Source organism: Podarcis muralis, chromosome 3, assembly GCF_964188315.1.
Source record: "Podarcis muralis chromosome 3, rPodMur119.hap1.1, whole genome shotgun sequence".
Classification (NCBI taxonomy): domain Eukaryota; kingdom Metazoa; phylum Chordata; class Lepidosauria; order Squamata; family Lacertidae; genus Podarcis; species Podarcis muralis.
The window spans coordinates 74,433,808-74,458,089 of record NC_135657.1 but is presented as its reverse complement, the minus strand read 5'-3'; the positions used below and the strand labels follow the sequence as shown (position 1 = coordinate 74,458,089).

The 24,282-nt window shown below is 41.0% G+C and overlaps 1 protein-coding gene across 2 annotated transcripts in view; it reads right to left on the bottom strand.

The window, feature by feature from the left end:
* Window positions 1-24,282, bottom strand: part of ASCC3 (activating signal cointegrator 1 complex subunit 3) — a 205,333-nt gene that overhangs the window by 94,941 nt on the left and 86,110 nt on the right. For both annotated transcript variants that reach the window (XM_077926143.1, XM_028723051.2), the window contains one exon: window positions 11,251-11,385. In XM_077926143.1, coding sequence (XP_077782269.1) covers window positions 11,251-11,385 — 135 coding nt within the window. The remainder of the gene's footprint in view (window positions 1-11,250; window positions 11,386-24,282) is intronic.

Here is a 24,282-nt window from a genome sequence, read left to right as displayed (position 1 = left end):
CATTAAAATACAATAATCCTGGCAATCCATGCAAAATTGCTTCCAACAACATAACCACAGATAGGATGCAAATAAACGGCTCTTCTAACCACATTAGTGGTTTGTTATTGCTGTTACTGGAAATGGGTATCATTCATACTGTTACTTCTGTATCCCTAAACAGTAAGGTAAAAGGTAAAGGACCCCTGGACGGTTAAATCCAGTCAAAGGTGACCATGGGGTTGCGGTGCTCATCCTCGCTTTCAAGCCGAGGGAGCAGGCATTTGTCCACAGACAGCTTTCCAGGTCATGTGGCCAGCATGACTAAACCACTTCTGGTGCAACAGAACACCATGACAGAAGCCAGAGGGCACGGAATTGCTGTTTTCCTTCCTGCCGCAGTGGTACCTATTTATCTACTTGCACTGGTGCACTTTCGAACTGCTAGATTGGCAGGAGCAGGGACCGAGCAACGGGAGCTCACCCCATCATGTGGATTTGAATCACTGACCTTCTAACTGGCAAACCCAAGAGGCTCAGTGGTTTAGACCACTGCGCCACCAGCGTCCTGTTCCCTAAACAGTACAGGCCATGAAGGCTAAATGGTGTAAGAGACAGTAAAGCACTGTTTAAGCCAAGTCACAGGGCAACTGGATGTTTTCTACTGTAGACCGCTCCGCAAAGAATTCTACCCTCACAGTCCAAATACGCATTTTGAGACTCTCTTCTTAATATTTGGTTGACGTTAGCGCTGCTGGAGTGGCTCATTTTAGGTCAGACTCTTGTTATATACCTTCTTTCCTAGTAAGCTAGGAAAGTTGGATGTCATCCATAAATAATAAAGTCAAACTCAGAGCTGATTTACTGAAATCTGTGGATTTGATTTCAATGGGTGTACTCTGACAAACATTGGCTATCACCCTATGACTTTAATTTTCATCTTGTAAACCGTGTTGTGTGTCCACACAGAAAATAATAAACCAAATCAAGTCAATGGAAGTAACTCTTACAAAATCATTCTGATTCAGAGGCCTGACATGTCTCAGACAGCAAAATCCTGCACAAATTGAAGGTTTTACAAAGAATATTGGGATTTCATAACATCCTTGCGGAAATGAGCTCATATTTGTGGGCCAGAAACTGAATTGCCAGATGGATGTATGCTCAAAGGGGCATTCTCGGGTCTTCCTTGAGCAGCACAAGTAAAATACTCAGTGTAGAGGGGCAGTTAATAGGTTTCTAAATATGCACAGCTGCATATTTCAGTTGCATGTTTTGGAACAGAGGAATGGACGTACAGATAGCATCCCAAAACAAAATGGTGTTATTTGCCTTCCAAAAGATTGGGCTCTATTCAGATACTGAATAAATTTCAGTTACCAAATGAAGCATCTTCAAGAATGCTTCATGGTTAACTTCTGAAGAACTGATATATTACTAGGACACGAAACTGCTTCCTTTCCTGAGGTTGTGGGCAGTAAGAGGAAGCCCATTTTCCAGAACAAACATTTCATGTCTCCAGATTTCAAAGGCACATTAGAAAGGGGCTTCTGCTGAAGACCTTAACACAGCCAACCAAACATTACGTTCAATTTACAGCCTGGGCTCAATTCCTCACTTCCTTTTCAGTAGCTTGTAAAGTATGGATGCAGGACTACAAATTACATTTGAAGGCAAAGAAGAATAAATCGAGATTTCAAGAGTGCGCTCTCAGGATTTCCATTAAAAAACATAAAACTGGGAAGACTGCTTCTGTGGTAACAAAGATAAACCAACAAAACACAATCTGAAAAGACCTCCGAGTATAGGGAGGAATATAAATTCAATCAATCAATCAATCAATCAATCAATCAATAAATTCAGTGGTTGGTAACCAAGTCCCAACCTATATATTTCAGAGTTCTTTCAAAGGAAACTGATCCTCCAGCAGTTTGAACAATGCCTATTTAGCAACCTTGATTTAATGTTGTCCACAATGCAATAATCTTACTGGACTTTCACTATTATTGTGTATAACCTTTAGGATGAAATCACAATTAAAGGCATTTCTGATTATGTTTGTTCAACCTTATGAAAACCAGGAGATTATACAAAATTACTATAATAAAAATCTGTCACAAAGTTCAAACGCTAAAGCTCATCTTCTGGGGAAGTCTACCAACATACACATCCTAAGCTGCCAACTTAAGTATCTCCTCAGGCCATAGAAATTTCAGGCAGTGAAAAGAAAAAAGGGCATGGTTGGTGTAAGAAACATAAAAGAGGATAATGATATGGGGTTCCTCACCTTTCCTGTCCGTTCTCTCTCCTGCAGGTGCTTTCTTGCTCCTCGACATCAGCTCCCAACAAGGAGAATTGTGACATTCTAGGCAATGGCAGATCACACTGCACCATTTCCAAGGAATAGTCCCTTCCAACTCTACAATTCTATGATTCTATGAGCTAGTGTAGCAAGAGTTGTTCATTGTTCCACAGTCCAAAAACAAATGACCCAAGATGGCTCATATGATGGTAGTCTCCTCCCCCCCTAGTTGTTTTTCTTTAATGTTCTCATACAATCTTGCATGCAGAGAACAAAACAATGTCATAATGATGTATCTTCTCTCAAGCAGTAGCCAAGAGAGATTAATTTTACTATTGACACTTTTCCTCAAAATATCTTGCAAAGGAAAATGTGCAATCCTAGAGTGCTGTAGAGATGGTGCGTCACAGGGAAAACAGAACTCGAATATCAAAGGCAGCAACAATAACCATCTTAATGCAGAATACAATGAATATGCATACTCTACTTAGGGGTATCTAAATAATAAATACATTTTAAGCTGATGTACTTTGGATTAAGCTGCTTTTCTCAATTTACTTGAGTAGGATTAAACATATTTATCAGGTTATATCCATGCTGCCATTGCATTAGTAGAAGAGACTTTCACTCATGCAATGGGACTTTCTCTTCCTCATTTCGCCCTGTGCACTCTCAAAAATTTGTTCCAGTGGGTTGAGGGAATCTCCACAGAAGCTTCTTGGGGTGAATGGGGGCAGGGGGAGGAGAGGCTGGGTAAACCCTGTTTTGTGAACTGAAGTCTGTTCTGTTTACACAACAGCAGCATTAGATACAACCCATTGGGTGGGAGTTAGCCAATGAGTCCTGTCAGCAGACACCCTGCCCAAGGACAGCCGCTTGCGCAATGTGGCTTTCCCCCTGTGCGCTCACAGTGGGGCAGCCAAGAGAACCCTCAGAGCAGGGGAAGGCATGCCAAAATGCTTGCCCTGATGGAACAACCACTTTAGTGAGATGTTGAATTCCTCCCATTATGTTATTTATTGTGGGTTATATTCAGATTAGTGGAAGGAGACCCTGAAGCGTCTGCAGGAAGGAGGAGGGGAAGTGATTCCTCAATCTCCCTGCATCTCACAAACATCTGCTCAGAAGTTAGGAAAATGGTCCTGGAGGGCTGCAGAGGGAAGGGCGAACCCACAAAATTCCCCCCTTCTCATATAATCATAGAATTGTAGAGCTGGAAGGGGCACTAAGGGTCATCTAGTTCAACCCCCTGCAAAGCAAGAATCTCAACTAAAGCACCTGCTTAAAAACCTCCAAGGAAGGAGAGTCCACTACCTCCTGAGGGAGTCTGTTCCACTGCTGAACAGCTCTTACTATCAAAAGTTCATCCTGATGTTTATTCGGAATCTCCTTTCTTGTAAGTCGAATCCATTGGTTGGTTCCTAGCCTCTGGAGCAGGAGACAACAAGCTTGCTCCATCCTCCATATGACAGCCCTTTAGATATTTGAAGACGGCTATCATATCTCCTCTCCTCCTCTTCTGCTAGATCTCAAACCATTTTGTAGAGAGAACTGCAAGGATGAATCTTATTCTATATTTATAACCAGTATTTCCTATGGTGACTTACCTTACAGGGCAGCTACGAGGAAAAAATGAGGTGGAGTAATGTATCTCAGTTCATATAAAGTAGTTACAAAATAAGATATAAATACGTGCTTCATAATATGCAACCACCTGCCAATATACATGACTATAGTTAGATATCTAGTCATACTAGTAATCTATGAAATGAGTAACAGCAAATTTCATTATGCCAGCCTGAACAACTCTGTCATCCTATATGCAGATGTTAAAATATAGCAATATTAAAAGGTAAAGGTAAAGGGACCCCTGACCATTAGGTCCAGTCGTGACCGACTCTAGGGATGCGGCGCTCATCTCGCTTTATTGACTGAGGGAGCCGGCGTACAGCTTCCGGGTCATGTGGCCACCATGACTAAGCCGCTTCTGGCGAACCATAGCAGCGAAGGTAAAAATTGCTGTTTACCTTCCCACCGGAGTGGCACCTATTTATCTTCTTGCACTTTGACGTGCTTTCGAACTGCTAGGTTGGCAGGAGCAGGGACCGAGCAAAGGGAGCTCACCCTGTCACGGGGATTCGAACCACCGACCTTCTGATCGGCAAGTCCTAGGCTCTGTGGTTTAACCCGTGTTCTAATAGCAATATTAGGTGGGTTCAAAAATATGTAGTTATCTGCTTTTGAGGTGGCTATATCTTTCAAGAAAGTACATTTAAAACATTGACATCAGGAGACAGAGGCCAGCATCGTCCAGTGGATGGAACATTAGGGTTGGATCACTGATGGCAAGGTTCACAAGGCAGCCTCTGCCAGACTCAGATGTTCAGATATTACAGAGAAAAGTGACGAAAGGGGGGGGGGGAGCTACTTGTGCTTTTGCTTTCCCAATTTTTACTGCACTTTGCAAAGCAAGATGTAAATGTCTCAGCTATAACTGAGATCTTACTAAGAAGGAGAGAGGGCAAGTCCCTGTGCTTCAGTTTTCTGTGCTTTCCCTCTTTTTCATTCAGCCTAAGATTTGTGGTCAACAAACTGGAAATGAGTTAAAATAGCTTACTCACAAGGCTGCTGTGCAGGGAAATGAGATTATAAACATCCCTTGCTAATTGAAACATTCTATGTAGAATGATAAACACAAACTGACCCCAAATAAATGGACTTTCAGGCAGGCTTACACAAGAAGTGGACAGGTGATTCTTACAGGACTATCCTACTCAGGTATACTCTGAAGTCCCACTGTGCTCACTTGGGCTCACTGCCTAGTAAGTGTATTTAGAATTGCAGTCTTAACGCACTACATTTTGATCTACTTTCCTGTAGAACAGGAGGAGTGTTGGAGGATTGCATACATCCAGCCAGGTGCTTGTTAAATTCTTGCAAATATACAGCCAATTTAGGCACCTGACATTGTTGAAGCATAGAACTGGCACCAAAGAGACATTCATTAGTCCTCAATGGTGCTGTTTTGCAAGTTTCAGAGACAAACAGGTAATATACATAATCATTCAGTTGTTTTATACCATCAAGGCATATTTAACAGGGAAGTGTAAAAAGCAACTACACTACCTACAGGAAGGCATTATGTTATTTGGAACATCTGTTATCATTTATCACCATTGAGCATGTTTGAACACAATGGCCCAGGTTGGATGATCCTGGCTTAGTAACCAGAGATTCATAAGTGTTTTCCTCACACAAGCTGCTTTGTGTGAGCTGTGATTAAACCAGGAAGTCTTTAACCATAGTTTCCCATTTTGTCTGAACCAGCTTCAGTCTTTAAACCAACTTCAATGGTTAAGAGCCTGTCTTGCTCTGATGCTGGTGAGGATAGTTTCCCTGTTCAAGCAACTTATGGTTAATTAGAGACTTCTTGGTTTGATGACCGCATAGGGAGGAATCAAGGGGCTGTGTGTGTGAGAAAGACTTCTGCAAATCTTCACTTAAGAAACCAATATATGATCATCTAAACACAGCCAATAACTGCAGAAAGTATTGACCTTGTTAAAATCATTCCATTTGTCACATTCCCCCTCTCACCAGCTTAAAGTCAGAATAGAGGAAAGGTTACTTTCAAAGCGCTGAGTGTAGAAAGTATATTGAAAAACATAATCAGAGTATAAACAAAGGTACTAATACTTAAAAAATAAGATATTAAAAGACAGCAGCAAACCAGATTATATACTAAAAACACAATCAAATAAAAAATGTGCAACAACAAAAAATTCCACAAGGTGGCTCTCAATACTATATATATGTGTGTGTGTAAATATATATATATATATATATATATATATATATATATATATATATATATATAATCTCATACATTTTAGTGTTACATTAAAATGTTTCTGTTCTGAAGATAATTTTCAGTTTAAAACTGATTCAAAACTAAAATGCTGGTTTAAGGCATGTGACGTAGAAGTACATTTTTTAAAACAGAGTCTTCCTCTCCCCCCCGCCCCCTTTGCTTGGTGTGAACAGTTAACTCAAGGTTCACATAACAGATAAGTGGTTAGAAAATAAAAACATAGCAAACCTTTGTAAAGTTGCAGGTGGTACTTTATTTATAGATTGCTTCTTTTCAATCATCACACCAGCTCAACAACTTTGCTAAAAAACCAACTTTTGTGTTGGGATATTCACTTTTTGAAATATGGCAACAGGAGACTAGGGAGACTAGGGTTGGGAAGCAATGAATGAGTCCTGTCAGTGGAAGATCTGTGCAAGGACTTGTGGTTGTACAATAAGGGTTCTCTTCTTTCCTCCCCCCCCCTCCCATGCCCCTGAAATTGGCTTTGGTGTGGGGTCAAGAGAACTCCCGGAACAGCATGTAGGTGGAAGAGAGGGAAGCCAAAATGCCTTCACACAATGCTGACTTCCTCCCCAGGGTTCAAATCCCTACAAATGAAGCTCACTCAGTGACCTTGGGCCAGTCATCATCTCTCAGCCTAGCTAACTCACAGGGTTGTTATATGAAGATAAAACAAACAGGGGAGAACAGCGTAGAAAACATTGAGCTCCTTGTTCCATGCCCCTCATCCCTAGTCACTACTGAATTTACTAAAATGCAACTTGAAAGACTGTACAACAGCTGCCTGTGGTTTAGCATTATGTCCTAGGAATCTCTAGCCAAGAAATGTGTTTGTCTTTTAGTTACATCTTAGACACTTACAGCAACTCCCATGGTGCCCCGGATAAACACTTGCACATGCTTCTAACCTCTAGGCATCTGTCCCAAAGTCTGTGCCCTGGGGAGCAGTTGCAGTAACAGTGGGCCCTTGCCCCTCCACCAGCTTATGGGGTGCATGTACACAACCTGAGACTTCTCCTGCGCAGAAGGCATCACTTCTCTTCCCTCTTCAGGCCTCTCCTGGTTCTAGGAGACAGCAGGGAGGGAAGTGGTGGGGATTTAACTGACCCACCCCTCGCCTGAACAGCCTCTTCCCCCAACATGCCCATCTCTGTCTCTGACGGCCCTGAGCATTCCTTTCCCCCTGCTGCCTTGGCTCCAGCCTCATGGCCAGTGATAAACCCCATAAATGGCTGCCCCCCTCTCCTGGATCAATCCCCTGGCCTCCTGCCTCCGTCACACGCTTGTCAGAGCCCTGCCGGTCCCTGACACATTATGTCTGAAGCAGGCCTTCAACTCTGATTAGCTGTTTTCTCTATAAGCCACTGTTTTCCAGATCCTGTCTCTCTGTGTGTGCGTGTGTTCCTTCTCTGTCAACTATTTCCAATTCTTAATGCTTCTGAAAGGGATTGACATCATCCATAATGCCTGAAAGCTTTAGTCGAGAATAAATTCCTGAGAGTAATTCTTAATTACTTACAGATGTCTGTTAATTCCTATGAGAGGTTTTATTTCAAAATTGAAAGGGCAGGTTGTCTCCTGTCAGGCTCTTAAAAAATCCACTGGCTCTTTATTTTGTCAAAATGTTATGCTACGTGGAATAGGAAGCTGCTGAAGTAAAATAGACTCTCTCTTCAATGTCATCTTTCCCAGCATGAGGACAAAAGTAATTTTGTTTCTAAAACTTGAACAAGTTTCATTATTGACCGGTATCCAAACAAATTACAGTTTGTTAATGATTCATGGTGTGGGTTATTCAGAGTGAAGGGGAAGATATGCCTACAACTATCCACATCTATCCACACATGCATGTATGTGTACATACACACACACTATCACTGTAGGTCTGCCTCTCTGCTATATGACTATTATGACAGAAGAGTCCATGTGCCCCAATTAAATCAGGACGAAGTCAAGCCAACCATGTCCCGACAAAGCTGGGTTGCTCCTCTATTGGCAACCCATAAGACACAGAATTGAGGTTGGAAACGGAACGGTCCCAGGAACAGCAAACCCTATGACCTCCATATGTTGTGAAGTATACTCCAATCATCTCTAACCACCAACCATATTAGCTGGGGCTGATGGGAGTTGTAGCCCCAAATATCTGGATGACACAATGTAGATAACCCTAGACTATGGAATGCCCTCCCATCAGATGTCAAAGAGATAAACAAGTATCTGACGTTTAGAAGACATCTGAAGACAGCCCTGTTCAGGGAAGTTTTTAATGACTGGTGTTTTAATGTATTTTTAATCTTTGTTGGAAGCCGCCCAGAGTGGCTGGGGAAACCCAGCCAGACGTGCAGGGTACAAATAAAATATTACTACTACTACTACTAACAACAACAACAACAACAATAATAATTATGTAATGTCTAATTTATAATGTTTGGTTACATATGTTTGAAGCTAGCAAATATCTGCTTTTAGCCCCCTTGCCCCCATTGCTGTATTAAGAACAGAAAAATGGAAAAATATTGTAGAGCTGCACTCAAAGTTCCCATTGCTCATAATTTCATTTTTCGGATGGATGTGCTGGACAGTTCACAGCACAAGCCAACAATGAGGGAGGAGCAAAGGGCCCAAGGGTGCGCATCAGCAGGTTGCTCTTTCACATTAAACCATAGTGTATTTTTGCTATGATGGATAATGTGATGCGCAAACCAGGCCATTTCCTCTTTTGAATACAAGGTGGATAAGTTTGTCTGGCTGCAGTGGGTGTCCCCCCCCCCCCAATCCCTAAACTTTATTCTACTGAGATATTATCTCTTTTAATTATGCCAAAGATATTGCCAGAGTATAGATGGGAATATGAACAGTGTTAATTAATAACACCTCCTATATCTCATTCTCCTACATTTATTAAACACTTTTCCCCATTTTTTAAGTTCATCTGCAGACTTTTGTAATTACCTGCTTAGCAAGACGCAAACCGGATTAACTTATCTTTTACTGAAAAAGTATTATTGTTCTCAGTAAGCAAATAAGATAATCCTTTTTTTAAAAAAAGTCATTTTCATTCAGAACATTTAAAAATAAGTCTTCAGTAAAAGGAATTCATTACAAGATTGCAACATGCTAAAATCAGAAGGGGAGGGGGGAAATGCAGAAAAAGATGCTAACAGCAGAATGCCCAGAAGCTATTTGGCAGCCAGTGCAGTTGGACCAGGATTGCTGTCATATGCTGAAACTATCTTGTCCTGGTGAGCAACCTGGATGCCAAATTCTGCACCAGCTGAAGTTTCGAAATTGTCTTCAGATGCAGCCTCACGTATAACATGTTGCAGTAATCTAGAGGTTACCAGAGCATAGTCATCAGACGTTAGGCAATCTCTGCCCAGATAGGGGCGCAGCTGAGCCACCAGCCAAAGCTGATGGAAGTCCGCATCACTGAGGCCACGTGAGGCTCAAGCCATAGAAATGGACCCAGAAGTACCCTCAAGCTGCATACCCAGAATGGACTCCCTCCTTATTGGAGGTTTTTAAGCATATGTTGGATGTCCATCTGTCATTAATGCTTTAGTTGGGATTCCTGAATTGCAGTGGGTTGGACTAGATGAAGCTCAGTGTCCCTTCCAACTCTGCAGTTCTATGATTCTATGAAAGCTGCTGACATTTTAAGCAAGGTTATATCTGAAGCAAGCCTTTGATGTGCTCTGCTTCGGTTTTGTTATGATAAATGTTTTGCATAAATGAGCTGCAAACTACAAATGACTCGTTCCTGCAAACATCAGCAGATGAAAACATCTCTTTTGTTCATGTGTCTCACAGGGCAGTGAAATAGCTCCATTAATTATCACTAATGAGAGAGCAACCTATGGGTTTTAGCAGCAAACTGTCACTTATGGAAAATAATATTAATGTTTCAGTAATGTGTAGCTGTTTCTTAACAGATGGATTTTAATTAGCATGACATGTCAAGGAGTAGCAACAACAACAAAAAATAGTGAACACACTTAAATCCCATGTTGAAATATTAGCAGACAGCACACATTCTTCCACCGTAAATTAACCATGGTTGAACTTTGCAGCCACAGCTGGAACCAGGGAGAAATACAGAAGTCAATGGTAAGAGCTCAGTGAATAAGTAGAGCAGGTAAATTATTAGTAATGTTTACAGTTGGTTTGGCAAATGAAGTCAAGGATGCAGACCTTCACTTCTCCAGCTAGAGCCAGTTTCCACAGTACTGGGGATGATGGTTAGATAAACTTAGGAAGACAACTCTGTCAACTGACATGAGCATAAACTCAATATACACCTAAATGTACTCACAGAGCAACATCTACACTCTATTTAAGACCGCATTAGAATGCCAATGATTCATTCTTGGTAAGCTACCATAACACTAGCATTGATTAACAGACAGCAGCTGCCACAATGTGAATGTGAAATACTATCAGAGATACAAAATGTTGTGAATATTTTATCATATTCATATCACATCTCCCCACCCCCAAAGGACCCTAGGAATCCTACAAACAGGGCCCACTTGACAGTATATTCATGGGTGTAGGTGTCATGTTGTTCTAGCTAAAAGATTGAGGCCTTTGAGAAGAATGCACACGGTGCTCCTTCTCAGTGCAAAATTAATCTCCTGGCAACTTAAAAATGGTGGCATGAGAATTTACCAAGTTGAGGACAGCTCTCATATAGTCAAGATCTTGTGATGTTTCCAAGGTGGTGAAAGAGGGTTAAATGGTACATTGGCTCCCATGCTATGAGGCAACAGCAAAAGTCTTATGGGTTACTGCTTACAATATGTTTTCACATACATCTGCCTTGCATAAATCATGAATGCCACATTCATGTTTAAAATACTGCTTTCATCAGAAAAAAACGTATTTGCAGCCCTAGAAGCAGACACAAGGTAAATGCAATGCTTGTGAAATTTAACCCTTAGAATGAATCAGTGTGTTCAAACACAGAACCAAATGTTTAATCCATTAAAAAACAAAAGAAAAACACACCACGGTAAGCAGTAAAAACAGGAAGGTATTAATGGACCTTGTTTTGGTAGGACATCAAAACCAATTAGCCATAGAAACCACTTACTTGTTTTTCTAGTTGCCCATAGTCAGGACCTTGGGTTGGCAAAAAGTAGCAAATGTGACCGTTATTTTTAGCTTTCTCACGAAGAGCCATTGCAGTTCTGACAGTAGCATTCCGTGCATGAACAAACACCATCACCTTGAAATAAAAGAGATTAAAAATATATATTGAGCAATAGGAATTGGTTAATAATACTAGTGATTTAGGACTAAATTAAATAATAAACAAATAGAAGTCATTTTAATCAGGGTTAGTTAACCCTCCAGAGATTGTTTGACTCAAATTCTCATCAGCTTTCGCTAGCATAGCCATCGATCAGGGAAGAAGGGAGATGGAGCCCAACAACCTTTAGAGGTCCACAGGTTATCCATCCTGTTCTAATTCAGAGCAAACAAATATAGATGGTATGTACACTAAATGAAAGCATGTACACTTTCCCCCCTTTTATTTTTCGCAGTCTACAATTCAGTTTCAGAGCTCTAACTTAGGCTTAGTCCTCACAGGGAGCATATGAGGTCATACAAGTAGTGCCTGGACCACTTCGGATAGTGTATGAATGCTCATAGACTTCAAGAACAAAAAATTATCACAGGTAGAAAACTGGCATACCAGGGAAAATGATATTTTAACTGCAGTGTGTATACAAATGTGGGTGACCCAGAGTTTTAGCATTATGAGAGAGAAAAATGTATCCCTATTCCTTTTCCTAAAACTGTATACAGTTTTATAAACCCGCATTACACTCCTGCTTAGTTATCTTTTCTGACTTGGATGGCAACAACTTCATTTACTTCAGGACTAAAACTTTTTTAAAAGGAAAAGACCAGCCTCGATCCAAGACCACAATGCACAGTACTTTCAAAATATATCTTTTTATTTCAGTCTACTGAATGAGAATATAAAACAGAACAACACTGCAGTTCTAAGCGGGTTAACTTAGCCTGTCCTAACTATGTCAAGAGATTTTTTTATTTTATTTCAGTGGCTAACCTCTATGCATTACATTATGCAAATAAGTTGGGAAAAGTAATTTGGAATAGAGAAAAGTGGTTCCACAGCTACAAGCTGTGTAATTAGATCTGTACTCTGAAGTTCAAAGCTAGTTCTGGTGTCTCAAGAGCTGAGAGCTTGTGTAGCTTTTCTTAGGGAAAAACTAAGCTTTTAAATGACAAAATATGCAAGCAAAGCACAAAGGAAATGTCTCCAGGTTAGCACTACAGAATTTTATGACTATCTGGGGGGAGGGACTAACAATTCTTGCTGAAGACTTTTAAAAAACACTACTGAAAGTGGTTTAAAGAAAGAAGGTGATACTTTCCTTGAACAGAGGTAGTTTAAGCAAAAAGAAAAAAAGAAAAAAATCAAAAATATACTTCTTACTATGTTAAAAATGCAACAGTGGATTTAATTTCTACCAAATACAGAACCTTCTCCCTCATATTCTGCACTGGGTGGCAACAAACAAACAACTTGAGGCAGCTTCCCCCAATCTGGCTCTCATGAACTGTAACTCTCATCCAAACCAGGACAATGTCCACACTGCTGGGAGTTGTAGTCCAACAAGTTGGTTAGAGCATGGTGCCAATAATGCCAAGATTGCAGGTTTGAACCCTGTATGGGGCAGCTGCATATTCTTGCATTGCAGGCGGTTGGACTAGATTATCCCCAGGGTCCCTTCCAACTCTACAGTTCTATGTGAAGTGAACACCTTTGAGACACACTTGTCACTGAACATTCCATTTTGGTAGCACTATTTCCTATTCAACCTCTTTGATGGGATGGCTGATCACCATTGTTAAGACTACCAACAAATGTGGATATTCTCAAAATATTTCCAAATGATCTCTGTGGCTAGAAAACCTAATCATTTTGTTGATCTCAGTCATTGTCACCAAGGAGTCTGGTGGTGGCAAAGGCAGATTAAATGGTGACATTTTGAAGCTGACCAGTTTTGGCACAGATCCTTTTCCTGCCCAGTAGAGCAGGCAGTGGTACAGTCCTTCTTCCGGGATGCCACTGCAACTGACAGTTATCATCCTGTTAAGAATTTCAGTTTATGGTTAAACTAGTAAACCAGAGGGGGGGGGACATGGGGGGGTGCTTTATCCAATTTTGATGCATGTTGGCATCTGGTTTATAAATAAAAATTAATTCAGCTTGAAGTTGAACAAACACTCCGATTTTGATGAGCAGAAGGCTTCATCTCATGCCCTTTGATTATCTGTAATTAATATTGCTCATCAATAGAGAGGAACACTTAAAAACTAGAAGCCACTTCAAGCTGAGCTATGTTAGTTCTCCATGATTAAAGTTAGCTCTGATAAGCTGGGCCTTTTGTTGCTTTCTTGCAGGGCAAGATGAATCAATGCCTCCCAACAGGAACACTTGGTGGGGTATAAATAATAAATAATAAAATTATTATTGTTGTTTATTATTATTGTACACCAATGTGGCAAATCAGCATCATTCTCCCTTCCAGATGTTGTGGACTGCCATGCCCATTATCCCTGACCACTGGGCATGTTGGCTGGTGCTGATGAGAACTGCAAATCACAACATTTAGAGGGCACCATGCTGGCTATCCCTGCTGCACACTATTTTTCAAAGCCTCATTTCCCTGCAGGTTTCTGCTATTTCCCCAATGTACTTTTGGCACAGAATCCGCTCATCGTTGAAATATTTTGCTTAGGGTAGGCATGGACAACCATCCTACAGCAATGAGTGCTCTTTAGCAAAAAGTGTAGAAACTGTGAGCATCTATTTAATATTTCTTGAGTGGCTTTTCTCATTCTGATAAGGAGGTCGCAAAGGCAATTCCCTTTTCTCAAACTAGGATTTTGATTGTCCATGGATTGTGGGAAGATTTACAGTTCAGTGCTATCAATATTTGTTGTTGTTGTTTAGTCGTTTAGTCGTGTCCAACTCTTCGTGACCCCATGGACCAGAGCACGCCAGGCACTCCTGTCTTCCACCGCCTCCCGCAGTTTGGTCAGGCTCATGTTTGTAGCTTCGAGAACACTATCCAACCATCTCATCCTCTGTCGTCCCCTTCTCCTTGTGCCCTCCATCTTTCCCAACATCAGGGTCTTTTCCAGGGAGTCTTCTCTTCTCATGAGGTGGCCAAAGTATTGGAGCCTCAACTTCACGATCTGTCCTTCCAGTGAGCACTCAGGTCTGATTTCCTTAAGAATGGATGCGTTTGATCTTCTTGCAGTCCATGGGACTCTCAAGAGTCTCCTCCAGCACCATAATTCAAAAGCATCAATTCTTCGGCGATCAGCCTTCTTTATGGTCCACCTCTCACTTCCATACATCACTACTGGGCTATCAATATATCCAGCCTTAAAAAAACTTCTTAAAACTTTTGCGTGCAAGTCAGTCAGTGGTGGCACACTGATGGTCTACTACTTCCAATAACAACCAGCATCTTTTCCCCTTCCCTAGTTTGCGTGTATAAATAGGCAAACTATACTGGGATGACAAAATCGAAAGAAGATACATTTATCACTTCAAGGATAAAGAAAAGGGAATGTCTTTGCTATATCTTTAGTAAAACAGAATTTTAAAGGACTTGATGTCTGCCTCTCCCTGACCTACTTACTGTTCTCTTCCATGGAATTACTCTCTTGCTAACAAATCTCTTCAGTGCTTGACATCAGCTCTGAACCCTCTTACATCTAATAGTCTCCATGGCCATTGCAGATGCTGAAAATCCTGTTAACCATCAACTTCTTCAATCCCCCTTTGGACTCTAAAAGTTTCCTAGGTTCACGTACACTTGACCACCAAAGAAAACGATTTCCAAGATACTACCTAATTTAATTTCAGTTCTATAAAATGGCTAGCTGGTAACAAGCAAGTAAGACATCATTACTTTGTGCTTGGTACAAACTTTACATCTTGCCGTCTAGATTTACAGAGCTGCTCTTGCCCCCTTCAACATTTGCTGAACCACAGCAAGTATTGCAACAAGCACTATTTTAGCCAGATGATACATCTATCTTGTTATTGGCAGATTCCCCTGCCGACTTCTAAGAGACAAATGATGAACACCTACAGATTTTGAAGCTTATTAGCAATATTGAGATCGGCTTTTTTCTGGCCAGCTGGGTTTAAAGTGCTATTCAGTCTTTATTTCCTCATTATGGTTTCCTAAATAAGATTACAGCCTAATCAGGAAAACTTTCAAGTATATCAGACCACACCATCACTGGTGATTTAGTTAAAACAACTTCTGACAAGATGCATGAAAGAGATAATGGTTGAAATGACTGCAAAGCATTTGTTTCCAGGATATATACTTCAATAGCCTTAAAGTTGGTATTTCAAATATGCAAGTCATATACTCCTCTAATTCTTCCAAGGCAACTGGATGAAGGGTTTTGCCAGCATTCATATTCAGTTTCTTTGAGTTTTGGCTTGTCATACTATCTAGACCATGGGTGGTTTATCTTGAAAATATGACCTCCTTTGAAGGAGAGACAGGCCGTGTAGCCCTGTTGCTGTTGCTAAGTATTTCAGCTACTTTTGATACCATTAATCATGGTATCCTAGTGGACCATCTCTGTGGTTTGGGAGTTTGGTGGTTCCTTTCCTATCTGCATGACCACCAGCAGAGAACTGGGGGACTACACATCTACATCTTATGGGGCATTGCAATTGGGTATCCACATTGGGAACAATCATCAGGAGGTTTGCAACACTCAAATCTAGTTTTCTGTTTTATTTCAGTCTAAGAAAGGCCATACATAAGCTGAACCACTGTCTAAATGCAGGGGTGCAGTGGATGAGAGTCAGTGAACTGAAGCTGAATCCAGTTACAGAAGAGACACTATGGGTAAGTGGTTACCAGGTCTGACAATTGGGGTAAGTGTGTGTGTGTGTGTGTGTGTGTGTGTGTGGCCAGCCTGTATGGCCTCCCTCTGGAAAACAGGTACACGGATTGGGTCCATCTTTGTCTGTGGACCTAGGTGGCCTCTGTGGTAAAGAGTACCACCAGCTTTGGCTGGTATGTCAACTACACTCTTTCCTGGATTGTGATAATTTAGCCACTGTGACACAATCATTGATAGCATCATACCTGGACTATTGCATTGACACTATGTGGGGCTTCTCTGGTTCAGAGATTGCAGCTTATGCAGAACACTGCAGCCTGGGTGGTGCTCCTTATTGGACATATCTTGCCAGTACGGAGAAATCTTCACTAGCTGCCTATTAGCTACTGCACCAGTTTTAAGGTTTTGCTACTAAATAACTCTGAACAAGGTTACCTGAAAAACTATATTTCCTCCAATGCCTGGTAATGGCAACCAGCAAATGGAACATGGTTGGTTATGCCACAACCTGGTGATGACCAGCTTGTTGTAACACAGAGGAGGGCTTTTTCACTGGTGGTACCAGTGTTGTGGATTGATCTTCCTGCTGAAATATGAGAGTTTCCATCTGTATTGGCATGACCTCTTGAAAACATGCCTTTTTGGCAAGCATTCACCTGAATCTGAACTTCTAGTCTTATTGTTTTAACTGTTTTAATTGCCATGCTTTTAAACTTCCTTGATTGTACATTTTAGTTGAGGAAGTTTTAATGCTTTGTTTGGATTATTCTTGTGTATTTTAATTTTGTACAGATTTTATAATTGATTTTATAGTTGTAAACCACTTAAAAGCCATTTTTGCATATAAGCAGTTTATAATTTAAATAATGTTAATTTATTCCAAACTGTGGCCAGCTGGTTTATTTAAACTACTTTGGAATAAGCCGTGATTCCTAGAAGGACGTGGGTGGCGCTGTGGTCTAAACCACAGAGCCTAGGGCGTGCCAATCAGAAGGTTAGCAGTTCGAATCCCCGTGACGGGGTGAGCTCCCACTGTTCGGTCCCCGCTCCTGCCAACCTAGCAGTTCGAAAGCATGCCAAAAGTGCAAGTAGATAAATAGGTACCGCTCTGGCAGGAAGGTAAACGGCGTTCCTGTGCGCTGCTCTGGTTCGCCAGAAGCAGCTTAGTCATGCTGGCCACATGACCTGGAAGCTGTACGCCGGCTCCCTTGGCCAGTAAAGTGAGCTAAGCGCCGCAACCCCAGAGTTGTCCATGACTGGACCTAATGGTCAGGGGTCCCTTTACCTTTACTATGATCCCTAGTCTGAATAAAACAAGTCAAGATCAGCCAAAGTCCATCTCTTAGCCATGTCAGTATGAGAAAAAAGCAATATGCAAGCCTGAAGGTCACTGCAGCTCCCTCTTGCGATTGGACATACCATTGTTTGTATGCGATGCAAACACAACCATGGACATATTACATGTCATCTCCTGCTGATCAAGAAGTTCATTAATGGTAAAGGCTCAGTATAATGACTCAATTGCCTGTACATACATAAAGCTTGCTGAACTAATACTCCAAAAGTTACAGACCAAGGTTACCAATTAACTATTTAATGACTCCATTTGTTGAAATTGGAAAACATAGTGAGGGAATGCCAGCATATGCCATACAAGCGTTACATTTGCATTCTTTTTGAATTTACTTTGGAATTGAATCAAGTGTAAAGTTAAAATAAATCATGAAATGTAGTTAAAAGTGGAAGATGTGCGAAAGGGACAGAAACAAATCTCTCGTGTCATTTGTTATTTGTGTTGTAACTTATATGTTTACAGCTCTTGAATCTAATTCTTATTATTAACTTTCTACTTAATTTGTGAGGCTGGAATAGTACTGTATAAAGCCTAAAACTCACTTGATTGAAGAAAAATCTGGAATACTAATAGCAAAACATGACTTCCAAAGGTAACTTTTGCAGCTTAAAAGCTTGTGGGGTAATTTATATTTGCATAATCTACTTTATTAATTTTTTTTTAGCAAGAATCAATTTGTTACCAGTTAGCATGCAAGATCACCACTAATGGCATATTCACTACACCTTTAGAGCATAAAATCCTGAATTAAAGGCATGATGTATTTACTTATATCAAATTAAATTATGCACACTGAAAGACAGAAATCTTCTTTCCAACTATTTTACTTATGCAACCATCTGAAGCAACCAAATGCTTAAAAGTACTATGATACCGTTTCTGAGATAAAGTAAACAGAAATGCAAATAGCATTCAAAAATGGTCATACTATGAATTTATATAGAAGGTACAATTTTACAAAAAACAAATAAATGCTACCATATATCCTAAATTTTACTGTGTGAAAAAGAGGACCATTTAGCACACCAAAAGGGGTCCAGGATGTGGCTTGCTTTTATTTTATACCAATGTGCACTTGCACTATACTGAACCCTATTGATCATTCTGTTGCCCAGTCACACGGTTTGAAGAAATTCCTCTAAAATTCTTCACAGTCTGATTTTTGTTATGTTAAATAATTTGGCGTTCTCTGCAACCTGCCTTAACTTCACTTCTCACCCCACACCAGATTATCTGATTCAGCTAATCCTAACACGGATTCTTTCCTCCATTGTGTAAACTGTCCATTTGCTTCCTGTCCTTAGCCAAATTACTGATCTATAACACAAACAGATCTAACCTGCAACTACTATGGTAAATTTATAGGAAACTTTGATTATCATAAGCCTTTTCAAAATCCAAGTACGGAGAGCCTGAAGGTTAAAGAAGATCTTTTTTTTTTTTTACTGTGACACAATTGATCACTTAATCTTTCGCCAGCTTCTACTGATAGGTAAACATTCCTGTCAGTAACAATTCAAATATATAGAAACAGCAGTGTCTATTCTTGTACAAAAATTAAGCAAGAGTGGCTAGCCCATTGCCTTGAAAATTTAAGTCATTAGACAGCTAACAAACACATTTCTGTGGATGCCAATGAACTTGAAGGGTTATTATTCAAAATTACAAGCAGCCCAACCAACCCTGGAATGAAGAAAACTAATAAATATTCTGACTACATATAGCCAGACACCCTTGTTATCTTCCCCCATATTCTCATGCACTCAGGATTAGTGCAGTGTAGTACTACCAATGTATAGTAGTCCTGTGTATTTTGTACAGGTGTATTATATACAACTTATGTGGGTGTTTGGAAAAATGAATGAATGAAGAGTTGGAAAAACCCACTGTTCCATTTATTTATTTCCCCTCCATCCCACACATCCAGTGGGTTTTCCTTGCACACTGGGCTCTGGGAATGTCATGGGACAGCTCTGGAAGCGTCTCAGGTCCTTACTGCAACTTTCCCAGAGCCTGGTTAGCAGCCCTCCACCTTGCAGGGGTAGGGGTGGGGTCGGTTCTGAGCTCCCTGACTTTGAGCCATTTTGTCTTTGTGTGCGGACCTCCTGGAACCAAACCCACAATACAGAACACAGGTCCTAACTGCCCCTGCTAAATCAGATTATATTTAACAACAAATCCCCCTAATAATATTAAACTAGAACACAGCTATATTGCTTTAGCAGGTGGTACATAGCTTAAACCAGGAGTCGGGGAACCTGTGGCCTGCTGTTGCTGGACTACAGGACCGGCCAAGTTGGCTGGAGTTTAATGTAGTTGGGAATCCAACATTTGAAGGGCCACAGATTCCCTACCCCTGGCGAAAGAGGAAATTCCAGAATGTTCATAATGGGCTAAATATGTTATACAGCTAAACTGGCCTCGAAGGAACTCATTTGATTCATTCATATTCATGTGCAATGGACCCTTAAAAAGACTTACACGCTTGATTCTTTTTAATGCTTTACAGTGGTACCTCCAGTTACGAACTTAATTCGTTTGGAGGTCTGTTTTTAACCCAAAACCATTCTTAACATGAGGCACACTTTTGCTAATGGGGTCTCCCGCTGCCACTGAGGCGACTTTCGCTCGCATCCCTGGGGCAAAGTTTGCAACAAGGAGCATCTACTTCTAGGTTAGCGGAGCTCGTTAACCAAAGCGTTCGTAAGGAGGACGGTATGTAGCCTGAGGTTCCACTGTACTGCAAAACACCTTGGGTGAGATGTATATAAAAGGTAGTCTACGACTAAAGCGATGGATGCCCCCAAAGCCTACAGCCTACCATGAGTGTCCCCTACCCCAACAGAGGCGAAGTGCCTTAAAATCGTCAGAAAACTTCAACTCCCCTTCCAGCTGAGCAGCACTTTTATGCCTTCCAAGTCACTTCAGGCTATTTGCCTCATTACCTCAGAGAGATGAAGGGATCTGCCACTCTGCTCACCTCTATACTACTTGTCACAATAAACAAACCCAAGGCTGCAAAAAAAAGTGAAAAGCAGGTAGCATAGGCCAGTTCTGTCATATGAAAGCATTCAGATACATTAAATATTGCTGAAAAGCACAACTATAAACATATGGCTATGCCAACACCAACCCACAGTACAGAAATGAGTGAGTGGCTGGATGGTAAATCCTAGTGTTTACCTAAATCTACCTGTGTAAGGTTGCATTTAAACATATTCCTTCAGGAGACTCAACACCCTACATTACACGGTCACTACAGTACATGGGGAAATCTTGCTGATATGCATCCTTCCTGGGGTGACACTCCAAGTAGGGGCTGGCTATGACAATAGCCGATCATAACTTTCTAGCTTTCCTCTTCAATGTCAGAACCCACCCTTAAACCAAATCAGGAGATTTATAATGCAAAAAAAATGGGAACGCCACTAAGCACAGACTTTTCAGAGAGGAAGGAAGAATATTACGTAAACTGGGACTGACATACTATGAGCTAATGTACACTTTAAAAATATAAATAGCAGCCACAGGTTGCATCCTATATACACTTATATAGGAGTCAATCTCATTGAACTCAATGGAATTTACATCTGAGTAGTCACACAAAGGATTCCATTCTTAATGTAGCTTCAAAATGGTCCTAAATACTCCTTAACCCAAGTCAAGTAAAAGACAGAAATTCATCTATATATTATGACAGGGTTGAAGTAAATACAGTGGTACCTCGAGTTACAAATGCCTCAGGTCACAAACACTTCAGGTTACAAACTCCGCTAACCTGGAAGAGTTACCCTGAGTTGAGAACTTTGCCCCAGGATGAGAACGGAAATTGTGTGGCGGCAGCAAGAGGCCCCATTAGCGAAAGCACGCCTCTAGTTAAGAACAGTTTCAGGTTAAGAATGGACCTCCGGAATGAATTAAGTTCGTAACTAGAGGTACCACTGTACAAAAATTGAAAGAAAATGCACATTTGAATTAACTTAAAGGAATTGCAACTAAGCAACCTGCAACCACATTCCACACAGCACTCACTAGTTATTGCTCTCCTACCTAAAGGACAAATTATATTTTCCTAGCACTATAATACGATGGTTTTGAGCATTGGGGCAAGCTCATGAGCACCAGCTACAAATCAAAGGGTCCAGGAAGAGAATGGAATGAGAGTTGTTGTGAAAACATGTTGGAGGAGGTGGCAATGCTGTGTTAGGGGCCATTAATATTGAGGATGAGCATTTAAGTGTGTGAGCTGTATGGGTGAGGATGGCAGGTATACATAATATGTGTGGGAAAGAAAGGGGGTTTCAAGAATGCATAAAGAGGACTGCAAATGAAAAGCACGGCAAATTTTTGCAGCTTTCCCCTTCTTGGGACTGTTCCTGAAGCAAAGTGATTTGAAAAACTAAGCTGTCTTGTTGACAAGAAAGACTGCTAGCTGGTTCTACAATATGGAAAACCAAACTCCTCTTGCATAAAAAAAATTCCCTTAAAAACACCACACACAAATTAGGAGTGCATGCACTGCAGTTTATAGATCAGGAAACATCCATGTGTGAAATTAGAAGAAGTTGCAAGCAGGTCAAAACTAAAATGTAATCATTAGTTCAGAAGACACTACTCAGCAGTGCCACTGCTCTCCACTCCTGCAATTTCTGTCTGTAATAAAACCAGTAATATGCAAAGTAACTAAAGGCTGACATTCTCAACAGCAGTTCTCGCTTCAGTGTTACTGTTAAAGCATCATTACACATTAGTGTATTATATTAAGAGTTTTATGGACGCATGTAATCTTCTCCCCAATATGACAGGAAACGCGTGAGAACCAACATGCTTTACATATATTTAATGTTTTGAATGTGTATTCTAGTTTTACTTTGTAGAGAAGCACACCAAGTCTAACATAGTGCTTCTCAACCTTTTAAAACCCATGCCCACTTTTAGCTAACAAGAAAATCCCAGATGGGTGGGGTATAAAATTATCATCATCATCATCATCATCATCATCATCATCATCATCATCATCTCCATTCAAACCTAGCTTTCTGAATTATTTTATTTGAATTTTCAAAAGCATTGAAATATTGTGAATTTAAATTATTATTTTAAAATTATACTGTACTACTTCTTTTTTAAAAAACATTTACACCTACCCCGAAACCTTCATAACTTCCTCTGGGTGGGATGGAGTGCCCTACCTTTTGAGAAGCACTGTTCTAAACATACATGATTAAAACAAGCCATAAAAATGCAAAATATGTTGACGGCAAGGAAGGATTTTCTCAGTTAATCAACAAATGACAATCCACAAATGACAATCTAAATAACAAGTTTCTGCTTCTCAATACGTATGATCATGGTTAAATTTGTTCCTTCTCTTCCTTCTTGTAACATAAACCAGCACTTACTCCTTGATAAGGTGGTCAATTACATATTGACAGAAAATAATAAAAGAAAAGAAGGTAAAGGTAAAGGTACCCCTGCCCGTACGGGCCAGTCTTGCCAGACTCTAGGGTTGTGCGCCCATCTCACTCTATAGGCCGGGGGCCAGCGCTGTCCGCAGACACTTCCGGGTCACGTGGCCAGCGTGACAAGCTGCATCTGGCGAGCCAGCGCAGCACACGGAACGCCGTTTACCTTCCCGCTGGTAAGCGGTCCCTATTTATCTACTTGCACCCGGGGGTGCTTTCGAACTGCTAGGTTGGCAGGCGCTGGGACTGAGCAACAGGAGCGCACCCCGCCGCGGGGATTCGAACTGCCGACCTTTCGATCGGCAAGTCCTAGGCGCTGAGGCTTTTACCCACAGCGCCACCCGCATCCCAAAAAAGAAAAGAAAGTCATCACTAAAACAGAGGACAAAAGAGAACAGTAGTTTGCATAAAAACTGTACAGTATATCCTAATTTATATGTACAGATGCAAATTTAGAAATAATTACTACTGTAATGTAAATATTAATTATATAATCATAGTGGAGCTGACTGTGACCAGTGACCTATGTTCCTCTGCTATCTGAGTGCTGCTGATGGACAACTTTAAAGCGTCTGCCCTTCCTTATGGTTTCTTGGGTTTAAACCAGATCTGGGTTGGACACCTTTCAGATAGAGGAGGGTGGGCAACATTTTACAGCCTGAGGGTCACATATCCTTCTGATCAACCTCCTGGAGGTTTCCACCAGTGGAAAGCAGGGCCAGAGCCAAAGCAGAGCAGAGCAATCAACGGAAATTTTTATCTTGGCCTGGGGTTCCCCCATCCCTGAAAGAGACTGTACTCTGACAGCCCTTCAAATAGTGTCTCCCCTGTGAAGAGGACATGTTGCCATCCTATTCCATTATGTCAACATCACATTGTTCTGGTTCATTTATTGTATTGGGAAGTGTTGTTTTTATTTGACAACACTTTACCGTTGTGAGCTGCTTTTGAGTTCAGATTGGCTGTTGGAAAAGTGGCATAAAAATATACAAAAGCAAATCAAATCAGAGTTTTCCCACTCCAGGTTCAGATCATTAGCTGCTGGCGGAGGTCTCTCCCCCCCCCCCCCCCGAAATTCACAAATACAGTGTCATTTCCCTATTACCCATAACCTAGTTGGGTGTAATATGTAGCTGTATCCTAATGTACTGTTGGGCTTTGGCTGACTTCCTTCTTTGGAAGGAATGGGCACTCAGAGTTATAGCAAAGGAATGCCACACTTTCCTCCAAATTCATTTCCCCCTTCCCTGTGTCTTGCTGGCTAATTAATAAAAGCACCCCATGCTTTCCACAATCCTATCTAGCTCAGCCCACTTCACCAATATATTGACCAATTTTGCCCAAGACTAGTCACACCAACCTAGGGCAGAAGGAATGTAAC